Here is an 18,731-nt window from a genome sequence, read left to right as displayed (position 1 = left end):
TTATTATAATATTTTATCAACAATCAACTGTCTACCATCGAACACAGGCCTTCCTCTTCATAAGGGGAGCCTTGCCAGTAGTTGCCACGGTTGGCAGATGGATTGGTAGCTGCAGTTAGGCTTTAGTAATGTTTTAAGGACATTGCTGCCCGCATCGATCATTAAGCTCCCTTAGTCGCCTCTTACGACACCCATGAATAAAAAAAATATGGCTGATTCTATGCTGGGACATACAGGGCGATTTATTTACATACTTTTATTATAGGCCGCTCTGTCCGCCACCAACCCTCCTCCACAATAGGACTGATATAGCCGAAAAAGGTAAAAGCCCTTAATATAATATAAAAAAAACCCTCCTTCAAAACATATAAATTCGTATTGTAAAAGAAAAAAATAACGAAAAGCGAAAGTCACATGTACAATATAAGCTCGAAAAGGATTTGGGTAAAAGTATAAACCATATAAATTCTAATTATTTTTACGCTTTGAAATTTATTTCATTATCAATAACGAGTGTAGTGACCCCACTGATGGCAACATCAGGCTAACATCCACTCGATTCTCCCAGGAAACCATCCTGATAAATTCCTAGTAAATTCATCACGATTAGCCACCTGATCTTCTTTCATCCTCACCTATCATTCCTCACTGGTGCGTCACCAGCATATACCAATAACACAAAAATTACCCCAGTCAATTATTATCTCTTAAAAATCTTACCCCTCAGGAATTGGAACACACTATGGGGTTCACAGTGTATTCTCCGATCTCCATGGTTCTGTTAAAGCCTTATAAATAATGGTTACCATTTTCGATCAGGTGAAAGTTTCCAACTCTTGACACCTACCTTCTTGATCATCCTGGAGGCCGCTTGCCACCCCCTGATGCCGTACTGCCTCTCCCCGATGATGCAGACAGCTATTGCACTCTCATAATATTCTATCATGTCGAATATCGCCTCCTGCATGGAGAAATAGGAAATGTAAGCCCAAATTATCACGATCGATGGGTTGGTACAGTACTAAACAGTCATTGAAAACTATAAGACCATTTATAATGATGGGCATAAAGTCCAAAATCAAACAGACGACATAATCCAGAGCGAGAATACGTCTTCAGAAAACGTAAGCCCAAATTATGACGTTCGATGTGTTGGTACAGTATTAAACAGTCTTCGGAAAGCATAATGATGGACATAGAGTCCAAGATCAAGTGGACGACGTATTCCGGAGCGAGACTATGTCGTCTGCTTAATACATCCGTTCCACTCGTGTTTCAGCCACCAAGGAGCTGTGATCGCATGAGTGTGTGTCAGTGTGAAGGGCGGAATATGGCAATTGAATTACAGCGTACAGGATGTAGACAATCTACATGGCACACCCCTCCAAAATCCAAAGATTTAAAAATGTGTAAGCAAAAAGGTTTCGACTAAGAAATATAATACTCCTTTGGCCGAACCGCTACTGCTAGAAAAGAGATTGTTAGCAGCGGTGATTAGTACCCCCCCCCCCCCATTGCTAACAATACATACGGTCAGATCGATCTCCCCGTGATGCTTCTGGAAACCACCATGCTCAATTCCAGGTCCTCAAAACCAGGATTAACTAACTGACCTGTCTTTTTGTTCTCACCTATCATATTTCACTGATGCCTCACCAGCATATGCTGATTCGGAGGTTTGATGCAATACACACAAAAAAAAATACAGATGTATTCTTTTATTTTTACTACCTTATAACTTCGTCATATCTAAACCTGGTTTTGGAAAATTCTTTTTGCCTCTGAAAAAATATACTTACAGATTAGTTCTAAAGGCTTTTTTTTATCAAAACCAGTTCAGGAGTTTAATACTTTAATTTTTGGATGAAGTCTGTTCATTTCGTGGGACACAATCTTTAATACTTGAAGCCGGTTGCAAAAAGGAAAAGTACTATCACGGCCGACTCACCGCCGCCTCGTCGTCGAAGAGTGTGCGTTCAATTTCGATCCTCCTGAACTGCACCCTCCTGAGCACAGCCTCGAGCGCGTCCGCCGGCGCCGCGCCCACCAGCGCGCAGCCCGACAGCGTGAGCCTAGCCGCGCGGGTGCCGCCGCCGATGCAGCTCTCCGGCACCTCCTGCCAAATGTAGTGTAAATTGGATTCTATCTTCCACGCTGAGCCTTTCATTTGGGCCATTATCCGTATGACACAGCCAGCCAGCTTCGCGCAAAAGCACAGAAGCTTCCTGGAATCTTCACAGGCCTCCCGGAGCGCCCTCACCGTTCCGAGGATTTCTAAACGTTGAGGGGCCACAGTTTTACATTCCGGGATTATGTGAACAGCCGTTTCTTCGGCGTCAAAACAGCGTCGACATAGAGGGCTGTGGCGATGGCCCGTTATTATCCCTATCATTATTTTTAGGTTTTTACTGTCTCACCTCCTGCCAATTATCATCATCATAATAAGCCGTTGACTGTCCACTGCGGAACACAGGTCTCCTCCATAAAAGGTGGGGTTTTGCCAGAGAAAATTTTTAACAGAGATGTAGACTATTCAGCATACAAACAATAGAAAATTTAGCCATGTGTTTAAGTTTTGACCATGCTGTGTACGCATATTTTTGGAGGGTTAGCTTGAACAAAAGATTATTGTACCGTAAAAATTAATGTAACATTTCTAATTCTCTGTAATGTGTACTTATTGAAATAAAATAAAAAAAAAATGTTAAACTGCTATTCTATCGACTTCAAAAAAAGGAAGAAGGTTCCCAATTCGGTAGTATTTTTTTTATGTTTGTCACCTCACAACTCCGTCAGTTGTAAACCGATTTAGACAAATTGGTCCCATAAATATTTTATCAAAATCGATTCAGTCAGTAATTTAATTTTTAGATCAAAATAAGATATAGAAGTAACAAATAAATAAATAAATAATCTTTCATGACGTAATCCGCCATCTTGTGGGTGCGGACATATTAAAATGATATCATTTATCGTTATCCACTTTTCAAGTTCTTGTATTCGATACCCATATTTGGAAGGTTGACATTCTATGCACTGTCCACCGTCATGTGACGGCGGCCATTTTGAAAATATCACATTTTAATAATAAGTATTGCCTAATATAATGCGATCGATTCTGAGGTGCCTTTACTCTAAATTTATCTATATTTTTACCTAATATTTCAGTTTGGGGGAAAAGGGATTGTTAGTAATGGGGTCTAACTGACCCGTTGCTTGCAATCAGGTCGACCTCCACGCGATTCCCCCTGGAAAGCATAGTGCTTAATTCTTGTGGAATTCATCACGATGGGCTAACTTACCTGCCTTTTCATCCTCATTAATCATGCTCCGCTAACATATAGCGATAGCGTAGGCGGCGTTACCATTCCATTATCACCCATTTAAAAAAAAATTTTCAATTTAATAATTTCGCAAAATTACTGTTTTATGGACCGTTATAAACTAACCCTTATTCATAGTCATGCCTCTCGCGATGGCGTGAATTTACAGGGTACAGAGGAATAACACCTGAGTCCTCAGGAATGGCAATGCATGGGGGGTATCATGGGCGAAACAGTATACTCTGTTATGTCCATGGTACTACCCATGTCTATAGGCGACGGTTCCATCAGGTGGGCCGTCAGCTTGTTTGTCATTCTAAGTTGTATAAAAAAAATTAAAAAGGTAGTCTGTATGTTTGTTCCGGTATCTCATAATAATTACTGCACCAAATTGGATGCGATCTTCACAGCTATATATTTAAAGGCGTCATTTTAAACCCAATATATATTTTATCTCGAAACGTCATCTAAAAGTGGTCTTACTACATCTATTTGGTTTTACTACTTCTGAAATGCACGAGTACAAAGTAAAGGGCGAGAAACTATTGTACAATATGAACTCATAATGGGAACTGACCCGTATTTGTTGTAGGACGCTCTCGATAGGTGGCGTGTTGTGCTTGCGACATGCCTCCAGGTATTCGGCTGCGAGTTGGGCCCGGCTCGTTGTTGGCACTGGAAATAAACAAAAAAAAGGTATTTATTACATACACTGAACTAGGAGTCAGTAATATATAGTAATATCTAAATAATGGGGGGAAAGGGATTGTTAGTAATGGAGACTGAGAATCCCATTGCTAGCAATATACCCAACCAGGTCAACCTCCGCGCGGTTCCCTCTGGAAACTATCATGGTTAATTCCCGATGAATTCATCATGACGGGCTAACTGGCCTATTTTCATTCTCATCGATCACCCTTCACTGGTGCCCCGCCAGCGTATCCCGTTAGCGCAGGCGGGGCTACCATACCATTTTCATCCAATAAAAAAAATAGAATATACTGCTATCAGCGGGACTGATAGTCCGCGTTACTAACAAAGCTTTCCACTAAAATTAGCAATTGAAAACATAGTAATCGAATTATTCGAATAACTCGAATCAATCGCTCATTCGAATAATTAGTAATCGTCTTAGCAAATTCGTGCATTGCTCGACGACACATTAACCTAGTACGTGCAGTGCTGAATTGGCAATTTTTTTACTTTTTAATTACTAAACAATTTTCTTACTGCACTGCACGCATAAATGTATATCTATATGATTCCATACCTACATTATATAATATATATTAGTAGGGGTGGAAAGGGATTATTAGTAATGGGGGTATAATGAACTCATTGCTAGTAATACACCCTATCAGGTCGACCTCCACGCGGTTACCCTCGAAAACCATCGTGAACTAACCTGCCTTTTCATTCTCGTCTAGCATGTCTCACTGGTGCCCCGCCAGCGTATACTGATAGCACAGGCGGGGTTACCATTCCATTATCATCCATTAAAAAAAATGGCTGACATGGTGATGATGATATTCGACTGGTAGATAACGCCAAATGGTGTTAAGTCCGCCATATAGGGGGGAAAGGGATTGTTAGTAATGGAGACTGAGAATCCAATTGCTAGCAATATACCCAACCAGGTCGACCTCTTCGCGACTCCCCTTGGAAACTATCATAGTTAATTCCTGATGAATTCATCATGATGGGCTAACTGGCCTGTTTTCATTCTCATCTATCACCCTTCACTGGTGCACCGCCAGCGTATCCCGTTAGCGCAGGCGGGATTCCATACCATTTTCATCCATCAATAAAAAAGTCTGCCATATGCCATAGGTTTATTAAAGTAAAAATAAATCCACTGTAGTGTTCAGTGACGTCACGCGTACCGCATGGAACTGACCGCATGATGTCATCCAGTGACCCAGTGCTCCAGTTGTGAAGAGAGAGGGAGGAGATATTATAGCCTTTATATATATAATTATATCAACCGTTAACTGTCCACTGCTGGACATAAGCCTCCCCCCCCCCCCTCCTATAAGGGACGTTTTGCCAGTAGTTGCCACGCTTGGAAGTCAAGTCTTATTTTTCAAAATTGACAAAAAATTCCGACGTTGCCACACTTCGTGGTAAGCATCGTTGTAAACACAACACAATTAATTTAGTCCGGGCTAGAAGGATCATAAATTCGGATCAGAGTTAATCTATGTATTGTGTACGTCTTTCTTCATGTTACTGAAATAATTAAACTAGCTTTTTGACCGCTACTTCGTACACGTGGATCTCGGAATTTTATATATATATATATATAATATATTTTTTATGTACAATTAGCTATTTATTTATTTACCAGAAGTAGACTGTGTACAAAAGTCGTTTGCATGGCTGTGTTTCATCTGTAGTACAGAGAAATAACACCTAAGTCCTCTGGAATGGCATCGGGGGTATCACGGGCGAAACAGTACACTCTGTTATGTCCATGGTACTGCTCATGTCTATAGGCGACGGTTACCACTTACCATCAGGTAGGCCGTCAGCTTGTTTGCCATTCTAAGTTGTATAAAAAAAAAAATGTTGTATAAAAAAAAATACCATAATTACATACAACATTATCGCCAATACAACATATAAACAAACACAGTCGGTTCAGCGAGGGCACATCGATCGAGGCGCGTTGTAAACACTTACGAGGTCTGTCCGGAAAGTTCGTATAAAAGTGTTCTGGAATGCGAGAAAGAGGAGTGGGGAGGCCAGGTAAGCGCAGGACCCCTTCCTTATGTCCCTAACAATGCTTCAGTTCTGGTCTGACCGCCGTGCGGTGCGAACTGGCTTGTCACGCCATCTGTGAAGTTACCTCTTAACGAAACCCCGTCGGCATGGAGCCCGCTTCCGTTGAAGAGCAGCGCGTCGTAATCAAGTTTCTCTCGAAACTCGGCAAGAATGGCCGTGAAATTTTTGCCGATCTCAGAACAGTTTATGGGGATGATGCTGTGAAGGAACCAACCGTCCACAAGTGGCTAAAAAGATTCAGAGAGGGCCGAGAAAGCGTTCAAGATGACCCACGTTCAGGACGTCCTTCCACTTCACATTCCGACGAAAACGTGGAAAGAATTCGAACTTGTGTTAATGGGGACCGTCGTTTAACGGTCAGACAGGTGGCTGAAGAGCTTAATTTGGGCAAAACCGTGGTCCACGAAATTCTAAGAAACGAACTTCAAATGAAAAAAATTTGCGCCAAGATCGTTCCGTGAGTTTTTGAGTAAAAATTCCATTACGGTGACCGAACACCCCCCTATTCGCCGGATTTGGCCCCGTGTGACTTCTTCTTGTTCCCAAAAACCAAATTGGTACTTCGGGGGCGGCATTTGGGGGACATAAATGAGATAAAAAAAGCTACGACGGGGCAGCTGAGAAACCTACAACCAGAGGACTTTCAAGGAGCCTTCTCACAGTGGAAACGGCGTTGGCACAAGTGCATTATGTCACAGGGGGAGTACTTTGAAGGGGATAAAATTGATTTACCTGAATAATTGTAAAATAAAATTTTTAAAAAACTTTTATACGTACTTTCCGGACAAACCTCGTATAAGGACGGGCGCAGACCAACGGCAGCTGCGTTTTTTTCGTACTGTTAAGAAAGAATTTTTTTTACACCACTGAGGTGGCAAACAAGCATACGGCCCACCTGATAGTAAGTGGTTACCGTAGCCTATGAACACCTGCAATACCAGAGGTATTATGCGTGCGTTGCCGACCCTGAAGAAACCTCTTTATACCCTCTTTAGAACCCTATGCAGCATGTAGTCTCTTGGAAAAACCTCGGCAGGGAGCTCATTCCATAACCAGAGTGTTCGTGGGAGGAAACATCTCTGAAACCGCGCAGTACGCGACCATTGAGGCTGTGGGACATGAGGATAAACTCCCTGTCGATGGCGAGCCGTACGATGGTAGAAAGTGGCTGTGGGCATCATATTGAACAATTAATACAGGCGGTAGAACACGCAGAGTGAGGCAAAATCTCTCCTAAAACTTAAGGGTTCGATACCGCTTGTGAGCCTGGGATCATCGACAATTCTCATAGCGCGTCGTTGCAACGAGTCGAAAGGTTCAAGCTGGTATTTAGGTGCTCTTGCCCATAAGTGACAGCAATACTCCATGTGGGGCCGGATTTGCGATTTGTAGAGCATTAATCGCTGATCCGGCGTGAAGTAATGCTTCGCTCTATTGAGTTTTATCTAGTGGATTTTTTTTATTTATTTACTCTTTCTTGCAAAAAATGTATGACAAAAAGGCCGACTATACAATATATATACGAAGACAATCAGTTACTGTGCAAGTACAGCAAGGATGGACTTATCTCTAAAAGAGATCTTTTCCAATACAAAAATTTTTTTACAATACAAAGATCTTTTTCAATCAACCCAATGCAATGACAAAATATGTCGTTAGTGGGCAACTAAAGTGCACGAGTGCTGTACAAACGACATATATAAGGTACAAATAAAGGTTTTATAAATACTCATCTATAGAAAGATAGAATTTCAGCGACTAAAATAAGGTAATAAAAGCTTTTGAAAAAAAATAGAGATCTCTAAAAAAATTACAATAATCTAACCCAAAGCATCAAAATTTTACCTATTAAAAAGCTAATATTAAATTAAATTTATATATATATAATAGTATTTATGTATAGTAGTAGTAGTTAGTATAGTATAGTATTTATGGCGTACAAAGCCGAGGCAGGTTGCTAGTTGTAAATATTTAAATTTAAATCATAGAACCGCATTTTTTGCACTACAAAAATAAACAACAACACAGCAAGCATCAAATAAAATAAACGAATTGATAACTCCCTTCTCTCGCAAGTTGTTGAAAAATATTATCAATCGTTTTGCTATAATTATAATTAATATTATCGATCTTTTACGCCTTTTATCTTTTTTACACATTAATCGTGTAGGGTGTGCGACAAAACGCAACGACTAGTCGCTAGTATGCGGCCGAACGTTTCTTATCATTATTGCGGAAAGCAACTGTGCGCAGACCTTGACCACAGTCAGGGGTTACGTCACCGTAAGGGAAACCTTACGCGCAGGGGGAAGATGTTTTTTTAATGGGATGATAATGGGAATGGAAACCCCGCCTGCGCTATCGGTATACACTGGCGGGGCACCAGTGAGGGATGATAGGTGAGGATGAAAACAGATCAGTCGACCAAGCAACGTGACGAATAATATTAATAACTAGCGGCCCGTCCCGGCGTCGCGCGGGTGGACATTTTTGACATTTCCCTTCACTGCTCTGCTCCTATTGATCGTAGCGTGATGAAAAGTATACTATAACCTGCCCGGGAGTATGAAGAATAATTGTACCATGTTTCGTTAAAATTCGTCGAGTAGTTTTTGTTTCTACAACGAACATACAGGCAGACAGACAAAAATTTTACTGATTTCATTGTTTGCCATTTGCCATTTCAGCTTGTTTGCCATTCTAAGTTGTATAAAAAAACACAAGCCTCCCTCTTGGAGAGTTTTGCCAGTAGTGGCCATGCTTTGCAGGCGGATTGGCAACCGCAGTTAGACTAGAGATGTTTTAAGAGAGACACTGCTGCCCATTCCTCGCCCTCCCTTAGTCTCTTACGACACCCCCGGGATAGGAAGGGGTGGCCCATTCTATACCGGGACCACACGGCCACGGCTAGCCCCATTGCTAATAATAAATGGGTCGTTTTTTAATGGTCGATAATGGAATGGTAACCCCGCCTGCGCGGTGCTATTCATCACGATGGGCTAACTGACCTGCCTTTTCATCCTCACCTATGACCCCTCACTGGTGCCCCGCCAGTGTATACCGACAGCGCAAGCAGGGTGTTACCACTCCATCATAATCCATTAAAAAAAAAAAGAACAAATTTACACACACAAAAGCAATTCCGCGTTCTAAATTCAAATATTTACAATGTAATGTAAATGTATCTATGAGAGGTCCCGTCATTTATCCGTGTGTGTGTTGACGACTGAAGTCGACATTTTGCCGCCATTTTTCGCTCGGCAAACTACACTTGTCAACTTGACAGCTTTATCTATAAAGATACGTATACCGCCATAGTGATTTGCGCGGCGTTCTATTTTAACGCCGCCGGGTTGAATCACCATAACAACAGTATGATGCAACGATGATGCACTGCGAGACCTTGCGGGTGGGGGAGGGGGAGGAGGAGGAGGGTGTATTCAGATTAAGGGACTGCATACACTACACTAACAAAAGATAGATAAATAATGTATTTGCATTACTTACAGCACACAAACAACAATAGACATAAATGCACAGTGCAAAAAGATAAAAAAAAAACAAAATGCATAAAATTTGTAAAAAAAAATTCCCTTCATGCGTGTGCCACAGTCGCACAAAATGGTCACAACACAGCTTATTGTTTTGCCCTAAAAAATACTATTGGACACATTAAACAGTGCCCACCTAATCCCAAAACTGGGCTTGTATTATGGACATACTTATTTTTTTTTCGTAAAACGTGATATCCTCATATTAGTTGTTGACTGTCCACTGCTGGAGAAAAAGAATTGTTAATAATGGAATCCAATTAACCCATTGTATGCAATACACCCTGTCAGGTCGACCTCCACGCGGTTTCCCCTGGAAACCATTGTAGTTAACCATAGTGGAATTCGTCACGATGGGCTAACTGACCTGCTTTCATCCTCACCTATCATTTCTCACTGATGCCCCGCCAGCGTATACCGATAACGTAGGCGGTCACCATTTCATTATCACCCATTAAAAAAAGCCGTCCACCGCTGAACATAGATCTCCCCTATAAGGGAAGTTTTGTCAGTAGTTGCCACGCTTGGCAGGCGAATTGGCAACCGCAGTTAGGCTTTATTGATTATTACTGGCAAGGTCATCACGACTCATTACGCTATATCCGTGTACAAAATGCCCCATTTTTATGTATTTTTTCTACACTAATATTATAAAGAGCAAAGATTTGTATCTTTGTGTGTATGTATGTTTGTAATGAATAAACTCAACAACTACTTTGCCGATTTCAAAAATTCTTTCACCATTAGAAAGCTGCATTTACCCTGAGTAACACAGGCCATATTTATTGCTCGAAAATATTAGGGATCCTTACTAAAACTTTAGTAACGTAATTGAAATGTGTAAAAAAAAGCTATAAAATATCTTTCGTCGCGTGCGCTGCGGAAACTATTGGTGATAGAACTAAATAGATAGATATACAGTAAGTCATCATCATCATCATCATCATCATATATAGAAACCGATCATGGCTACAGGCGACGGTTACCATTTTCCTTCAGATGGGCCGTCAGTTTGTTTGCCATTCTAAGTTGTATAAAAAAAATAAAGATGTAATCAATGGTCAAGGTATGGCCTCGTTGTTTACGACTAGAACACATGTGATCACGCTCGAAGGGTGTGGTGCAAACCCCACGACAATCCCATCAACATAAGAATAAATAACCTGGGCAGAAGCGACATTCGTATTGCGTCTTCCTTCACCATACGTACGGCTAAGTAGTAGCACTCGGTTCCTGCTTATGTTTTTCCATCCAAACATAAAGCAATATACCCTATCAGGTCGATCACGCGGTGTCCCCTGGAAACCATCGTGGTTAATTCCTATCAAATTTGTGACAACAGGTCTGCTTTCATCCTCACCTACCATTTCTGCCAACATATACTGTTAACGCAAGTGGGGTTACTGCAGGGATGAGTAATATACAATAATATCCATTTACAGTATCTATATATTGGTCTAATATCGAATATAATATTAAATATCCCTTACCCAATGTACAATATTTTTTTTATACAACTTAGAATGGCAAACAAGCTGACGGCCCACCTGATAGAAAGTGGTAATCGTCGCCTATAGACATGAGCAGTACCACGGACATAACAGAGTATACGGTTTCGTCCATGATTGCCATTCCTGAAGACTCAGGTGTTATTTCTATGTACCCAGTAAATTTACGCCATATCCCTTCAAACCGAAACACAGCCATGCAAACACAACTGCTTCACGTTAGAAACACGAATGGGACAAAGGTACCTAAGCAATCGACTTTTGTACAGTCTCCCTCTGGTAAATATCTAAATAAAAAAACTAACTGGTAAATGGTAATGGTAACTGATGAATATTGGCATCAGTCTATATTCCAAATGAATTGTTGCTGACCTGTGACCAACTTGGAACTGATAACGTTAACGGATTACAATTATTATTAGTTCAGCCGTTAACTGTCCACTGCTGGGCATAAGCTTTCCCTATAAGGGGACTTTTGCCAGTAGATGCCACGCTTGGTAGGCGGGTTGGCAACTGCAGTTAAGCTTTTAGAGATGTTTTAAGAGAGCTGCTGCCCATATCTCGCCCTGCCTTATTCGCCTCTTACAACACACACGGGAAAGGAAGGGGTGGCCCATTCAATGCCAAATTATTTAACATAATAAAATGGAAATAAAGAAAATTAGGATATATATTGGTGGGGCACCGAAATAACTCAGTGCGTGCAGTGCTGAATTAACAATTATTAAACCTCTTTTTAAACACAATTTTCTTGCTGTACCGCACGCATATACGTACACAGAACTCTATAAGCGATATCGAAATGGATGATGTTCTTTTTCCCGACATAGATGTCCAGACGAATCCGATATATAGATATACCAGTGTTGTTACCCATGCCTGGGTTTAGCAGCAAAAGCATACCTACCAGACGAGTCCTAGCCGTATCAAATCGCGTCTGCCATTTGCTGCCGCAGGTCTATGTGGGAACCATGTCATGTTCATTAGCAAGCGTCTACGGAGGGAGAAGCTCACGTATCTAATAGCGGAAGCTCTCCCTCCCGCGACATCAGCGCAAACACATCGATACGCAATTAACGATCATCGCCGCACATGTCAACACATTATACCACTGCGAATCAATAAAAATAGGAAAAAAAACCAGGCGAGTCCAATAGATAGACATCAAAGTGGTACAATTCTTAAAGAGGGTTGACGTCAGGCAGGTGGCCGGTCGTGAAACTATAAACCAAATATTTTTATAATATGGATAAAACCATATTACGCCGAACCCAAATAATAATCGGGATAAGGGTAGAAAGACGAAGAAGAAGAAGTACAATTCTCTTTGATTAAGTCCACCTACCGGACGAATCCAACATACAGATATCGAAGTAGTACAGAGTACAGATATTAGCTATACCTAAGTTTCTGTTCCATTCTCACTTATTAAAAAGTGGGGGGAAAGGGATTGTTAGTGATGGAGACTGAGAATCCCATTGCTAGCAATATACCCAACCAGGTCGACCTACTCGCGGTTCCCCCTGGAAACTATTATGGTTGATTCCTGATGAACTGGCCTGTTTTCATTCTCATCTATCACCCTTCATTGGTGCTCCGCCAGCGTATCCCGTTAGCGCGGGCGGAGCTACCATTCCATTTTCACCCATAAAAAAAAAACTTATTAAAAAGTCTATCTAGCGGAGTGTCGGGTCTACCTGGCTCTTTATTCTATATTACTATGTTGTCTTTTCGGTTGTAAAAAGCCGTAGTAGCCCTAACCTTGAGCGGTCAAGGTTCATATTAGATTGCCCGCGGACAGGGCGATCGGTTTATGACGAGTACATTTACACGTGTACGTATGGTAGGTAGCTACTTACTTTATATATTTTTTATTATATGAAAACTTTGAACGCGAACATTTATAGACCGGGATATATTGTTTAATAAACCATACTAATATTTGAATAAACTGTGTCATGGACTCGGCCACATAGCATAATAAATAGATAGATAGATACTCTTTATTGTTTCCTTCAAAAGATTAGAATAGTAAATTTATTCTAGATATAAAGAATTACAAGAAATAATCACAGTGAGAAAACAATGGGGCGACCATATCGCTATCGCAAAGCGATCTCTTCATCCAGGCAACCTTTGGATGGAGAGGAGTAATTATAAACAGTTTGATTGGAGGCACGATGAAGATCCTATTATTTCAAAATATCGATAATAATAACAATAATAATGTAGAAATATGTTTTGATCTTCAAAATTTAAACCCCCTTAAACCCTTCACCAGTGCTACCCTCGATATAAATGTGTTTCCTAACTGGTGTTTTTTTTAATAGATGATAATGAAATGGTATCCTCACCGGCGCTATCGGTATACACTGGCAGGGCACCAGGAAGAAATGATAATACAGTTCAGTTAGCCCATGGTGACAAATTCAACGATACATTAATCACGATGGTTTCCAGGGAGGTTCTGCGTGGAGGTCGACCTGAAAAGACGCATTGATAGCAATGAGAACAAACCTCACTATTACTAACAATGATGTTTTAAGAGAGGGGCTGCTGCTTATCAGTCAATCATTAAATTCTTTAGTCGCCTCTAAGGATACCCCCGGGAAAGGAGGGTGAGGCCCATTCTATGTTGGGACCACACGGAATTATTACTTATTGACCCCAAAACCGAAATAGAAGTGACACGAAGCCTGAAGTCAATCTCGCTCTACCCTGATCGAGTACTAGAACCGGTGCTACAAATGGCTTCCCTTCCCAAAAGTAGCGTCCTTCCCACACCTTGACTATGACATTATATGCGGCACGATGACTAACCATCTATTCGCGTACGCCGCCAAAATAATACTTGCTAATGACTATTTTAAAGAGATCTCGTAACGAATTCGTTGAAAATATTTTGGATTATCAAATTTATTATGTACAATAGAATAGAATAGAATAGAATAGAAAACATTCATTGCCAGTAAACACACAATCACAATAGAAAATATACCTCTGTTAAATTCTATAATCTCTCCCGTTAGTACTATTTTCCCGTGACTTCTCTTCTCCTGTTGTATGTGTGCTTTTAATATATATATATATATATATATATATATATATATATATATATATATATATATATATATATATATATATATATATATATATATATATATATATATATATACACGAACGAGGATGAAATATATATATATATATTTCATCCTCATTAATCATCCTTCACTGGTGCCCTTTTTTTATGAGTGAAAATGGAGTGGTGATAGGTGAGGATGAAAAGACAGGTCAGTTAGCCCATTGTGACGAATTCAATGACAAATTGGTTTGTTAATTCTCTGTAATGAAATAAAATAAAGATAGGTTCCAGGGGGAACCGCGTGGAGGTCGACCTGATAGGGTATATTGATAGCAATTGGGACTAACCTCCCCATTACTAACAATCCCTTCTCCCATTGGCGCTCTACCAGCATATACCGATAGCGCAGGTGGGGTTACCATTCCATTATCGACCATTAAAAAAAAACGGTTAAATTGCTAGCAATGAGACTGTCACAAATGTAAATCAACATGAACCTTTTTGTTACACTAAGATCATCGTCATCAAGCGGAGTACAATACTGGATTCGGTTCTATCTATACAAAGATCAAACAATTTTTCTCATGCGTCGCCATGTCGAACGACTCGCAAACCGCAAGTATGAGTACATACATACATACATACATACATAAACGAGTGAATAGCCGATTTAATAGTGCTTGGAATGACGTATGTCTGTCTGTGTATAATTTATATCTATTAAAGCATACCGCATTAATTTACTGTAATTATTACAAACATTACGGCCAGCTGTCCAATATACGTACGAGTATAGTTTATTGCTATATATGTATATATATATATATATATATATATATATATATATATATATATATATATATATATATATATATATATATATAACCATCTGAGTTGCCGTGCGGTCCCGTCATAGAATAGAACACGTATTCTTTTCCCGTGGGTGTCGTAAGAGGCGACTGAGGGAACTTAATAATCGAGGGATGGGCAGCAGCGTCTCTCTTAATGAAAACAGGCTAGTTAGCTCATCATGATGAATTCATCAGGAATTAACCATGATAGTTTTCAGGGAGAACCGCGACGAGGTGGACCTGGTTGGGTATATTGCTAACAATGGGATTCTCAGTCTACATTACTAACATTCCCTTCCCCCCCCCTAACTGAGGTTACTAACTCAACTACCAAGCGTGGCAAATTCTAGCAAAACTCCCCTTTATGGGGGAGGCCTATGTTCGTCTTTTTGAAGTCGGTTGCAAGTGGCCGCAGCCATAAGATGGCGGATTAAATTATAAAAGCTTTTTAAAATAATTTGTCTCGATAACAATGCGATTTTTGAGCAAATGGAAGGAACTCAGGTAATATTCCCAAGATGCGCAAGCGCCGCGCTGTCTGCGCGCGTCACCGTCACCGCTGCGTCCAGCGCCCCCGTCCTCCCCCCTTCCCCCTCACACCACCACCTCTTCTATAATTATCAACTACAGCTATTATTACGAACAGAATTTCGTTTTGAATCATAAATATTTCGACACCTTGAAGTTTTTTTTTACAATACAGGGAGCAAACGGACATGCGGCTCACCTGATGGTAAGTGACTACCGCCGCTCATGGTCACTCACAACACCTACGGCATTGCAGGTGTGCTGCCGGCCTTTTAAAAAGGAATATGCTCTTGTCTTGAAGGTTATGATGTCGTATCGGTTCAGAAATACTGCTGCTGGAAGTTGATTCCAAAGAGTGATTGTGCATGGAAGAAAGTGCGTTGAAAAACGCACGATGGATTTGAGCTTTGAGCGAGGATTATTAGTAACGCGGTAGTCAGCTAGCACTTTTCTTTTTTTTTAACTGAATGAGCCGCGAAGAGGCCGACCCTAACAAGGTGTACCGCTAGCATTACACTAATCCCCATTACTAACAATCCCTTCTCCCCCAGCAAGCAATATACTAAACAATATATCGAGTCGACCTCCACACGGTCGTCCCTGGAAACCACGCGGTTAATTCGCAGTGAATTCGCTACAATATGCCAACTTCAACCACATCGTTCCATCCTTCACTGGCACTTCTCAAGCCGAACTGCGGTTGCCAATCCTCCAGCCAAGCGTAGCAACTACTGGTAATCCCCAAGGGGGAAAGGGTTTGTTAGCAATGGAGTTTGACAGCCCCATTACTAACAATATGCCTTATTAGATCGACCTCCACGTGGTTTTCCCCTGGAAATCATCGTGAACAACTCTTGTTGAATTCGTCACAATGGGCTAACTGACCTATTTCATCCTCACCTATCATCCTTCACTGGTGCCCCGCCGGTGTATACCGATAGCGCGGGTGGGGTTACCATTCCATTATCACCCATAAAAAAAAAACCATCCTTGACAGATGCCATACCAGCGTATACCGATAGCCCAGGCAGAGTTAACCATTCCATTATCATCCCACAAAACAAACTCTATCACGAGCCAAATGGACAATGTGATTGCAGTGTACAGCTAAATAGGGTTTCGTCATGGGGTTTCTGCCATATTATTATAAATTAATTTAAATTTCATTATTATGCGATATTGCAATGTAGTAATATCATCGAAGGCCGCCAACTCGCGTACGTCGCCCGGGATCACCTGGGGTGGCAGTTGCCAAAAACAGCGCAGCATCGATGGAAAACATAGGAAAATAACGGGTAACGCACCGCGCTAAATATAAACTGCGCGTGTGCTTTCATACCTGTTGGTATTGTTATTTACAACGGATTTCTACGTTTGTATGTATGTAAATTTACATATTGTAGTAAATTATTTTTACTGCATCGTTACATTTATTGACTGAGGCATATAAAATCAAAGGCAGCTAAATCCAGGTCTGTCCAATGTTCAGGATACTACAAAAACTAATATTTTGGTCAAGGATATGGAACGATATTCTATATTTTAAACCAGATTGAAAAAAAAATACAATATTTACACTAATATTATAAAGAGGAAAGATTTGTATTTTTGTGTATATGCATGTTTGTAATGAATAAACTCAAAAACTACATGGCCAATTTCAAAAATCCTTACACCACTAGAAAGCTACATTCAGCCTGAGAAAAATAAGCTATATTTAGTGCTAGAAAAGATTAGGAATCTTTACTAAATCTTTACTAACGTAACTCAAGGTGTAAAAAAATGCTATAAAATATCTTTGTTCGCGTGCGCTGCGGAAACTGTTGGTGATAGAACAAAAGTATGTTCTACAATATTGAAGAAAATATCGATAACTACAAAAAACTTCGCGACACTATATGTCCAACTATTATCGTTATGTCACAATAACCACTTTTTAAAATGTTGTAAAAATGTCCACCCGAGCGAAACCGGGACGGGCCGCTAGTTAGTAATAATTTAAATTGTAAATAATACAACTTTTAATAAAGAGAAGTATTCGAGTACAGAGAATGAAAATGAAATGGGTTTTTTGGCGTTCAGCTGCCTTTGATTTTATAGGCCTAAAGATGTGGTGACGCTGCCGAGGATGAACCCAATGTCACGCGGTTACGTCGCCAATTCATGACCGATTTTCATGTTTCTTTTTGCGCGAACAAAAACAAAAAATAAAACGATGAAACAGGCAAAAGTTATCTCTATCTACCATCGAGCGTACCGTGTCCTAGTTTTTTAGACACTTTTTCTATTAAAAAAAAAAACAAAGCCACTAATTATGTTGTTTTTCATCCGGGGCTCGAACCGCCATTAGCAACTATTCTATGACTAATAGTAAACAAGAGTGGAGATAATTGGGACAGATAGATAAACACTTGCGCTATCACATTTATAAGTTACATACTTGCAAATTTTATTACCATTAGAATTTTGTACATAAATTATTGCTTTTTTTTATACCACTAAGGTGGCAAACAAGCATACGGCCCACCTGATGGTAAGCGGTTACCGTAGCCTATGAACACCTGCAATACCAGAGGTATTACGTGCGCATTGCCGACCCTGAAGAAACCTCTTTACCCCCATTTTGAAGAACCCCATGCTGTAGTCTCTTGGGAAAACCTCGGCAGGGAGCTAATTCCATAACCTGAGTATTCGTGGGAGAAAACGTCTCTGAAACCGCGTTGCACGAGACCATTTAGGCTGTAGGGTATGTATTCCGGCTTCGTACTAGATTACGTTTTATTAATGGCTGAAAACGGAATGGTAACCCCGCTCAGGCTATCGGTATACGCTGACGGGATACCAGTGAGGGATGATAGATGAGGATGAAGGCAGGTCAGTCGGCTCATAGTGATAAGTACACCTGGAATTCAGCACGATGGTTTCCAGGGGGACCACGTAGAGGTCGACCAGACTGGATATACTGCTAGCAATGGAACTGATATTCCTCATTACTAACAATCCCTTAGCGTGAGCGGAATTACCATTAAAAAAAAAAAATGTATTTTTCAGTAGGTGAAAAAGTTTACCAGAGGAAGACATCGTAAAAAAGTCGTTTGCTTGGG

The 18,731-nt window shown here is 40.6% G+C and overlaps 1 protein-coding gene across 2 annotated transcripts in view; it reads right to left on the bottom strand.

Moving 5' to 3' along the window:
* Positions 1 to 18,731, bottom strand: part of LOC113520880 (uncharacterized) — a 43,390-nt gene that overhangs the window by 18,663 nt on the left and 5,996 nt on the right. The window contains exons 2-5 of one of the 2 annotated variants that reach the window (XM_052892109.1): positions 13,521 to 13,649; positions 3,901 to 3,998; positions 1,949 to 2,116; positions 848 to 961 (exon numbers count right to left, since the gene is read on the bottom strand). In XM_052892109.1, coding sequence (XP_052748069.1) covers positions 848 to 946 — 99 coding nt within the window. In that variant the 5' untranslated portion in view covers positions 947 to 961; positions 1,949 to 2,116; positions 3,901 to 3,998; positions 13,521 to 13,649. The remainder of the gene's footprint in view (positions 1 to 847; positions 962 to 1,948; positions 2,117 to 3,900; positions 3,999 to 13,520; positions 13,650 to 18,731) is intronic. The other variant, XM_052892108.1, reaches the window with a different exon arrangement.

The sequence above is a fragment of the Galleria mellonella genome, unplaced genomic scaffold (genome assembly GCF_026898425.1).
Source record: "Galleria mellonella isolate WM207_F2 unplaced genomic scaffold, CSIRO_AGI_GalMel_v1 utg150, whole genome shotgun sequence".
Classification (NCBI taxonomy): domain Eukaryota; kingdom Metazoa; phylum Arthropoda; class Insecta; order Lepidoptera; family Pyralidae; genus Galleria; species Galleria mellonella.
Note: the sequence above shows the minus strand (reverse complement) of the source record. Positions and strands in the feature narration are given on the sequence as shown.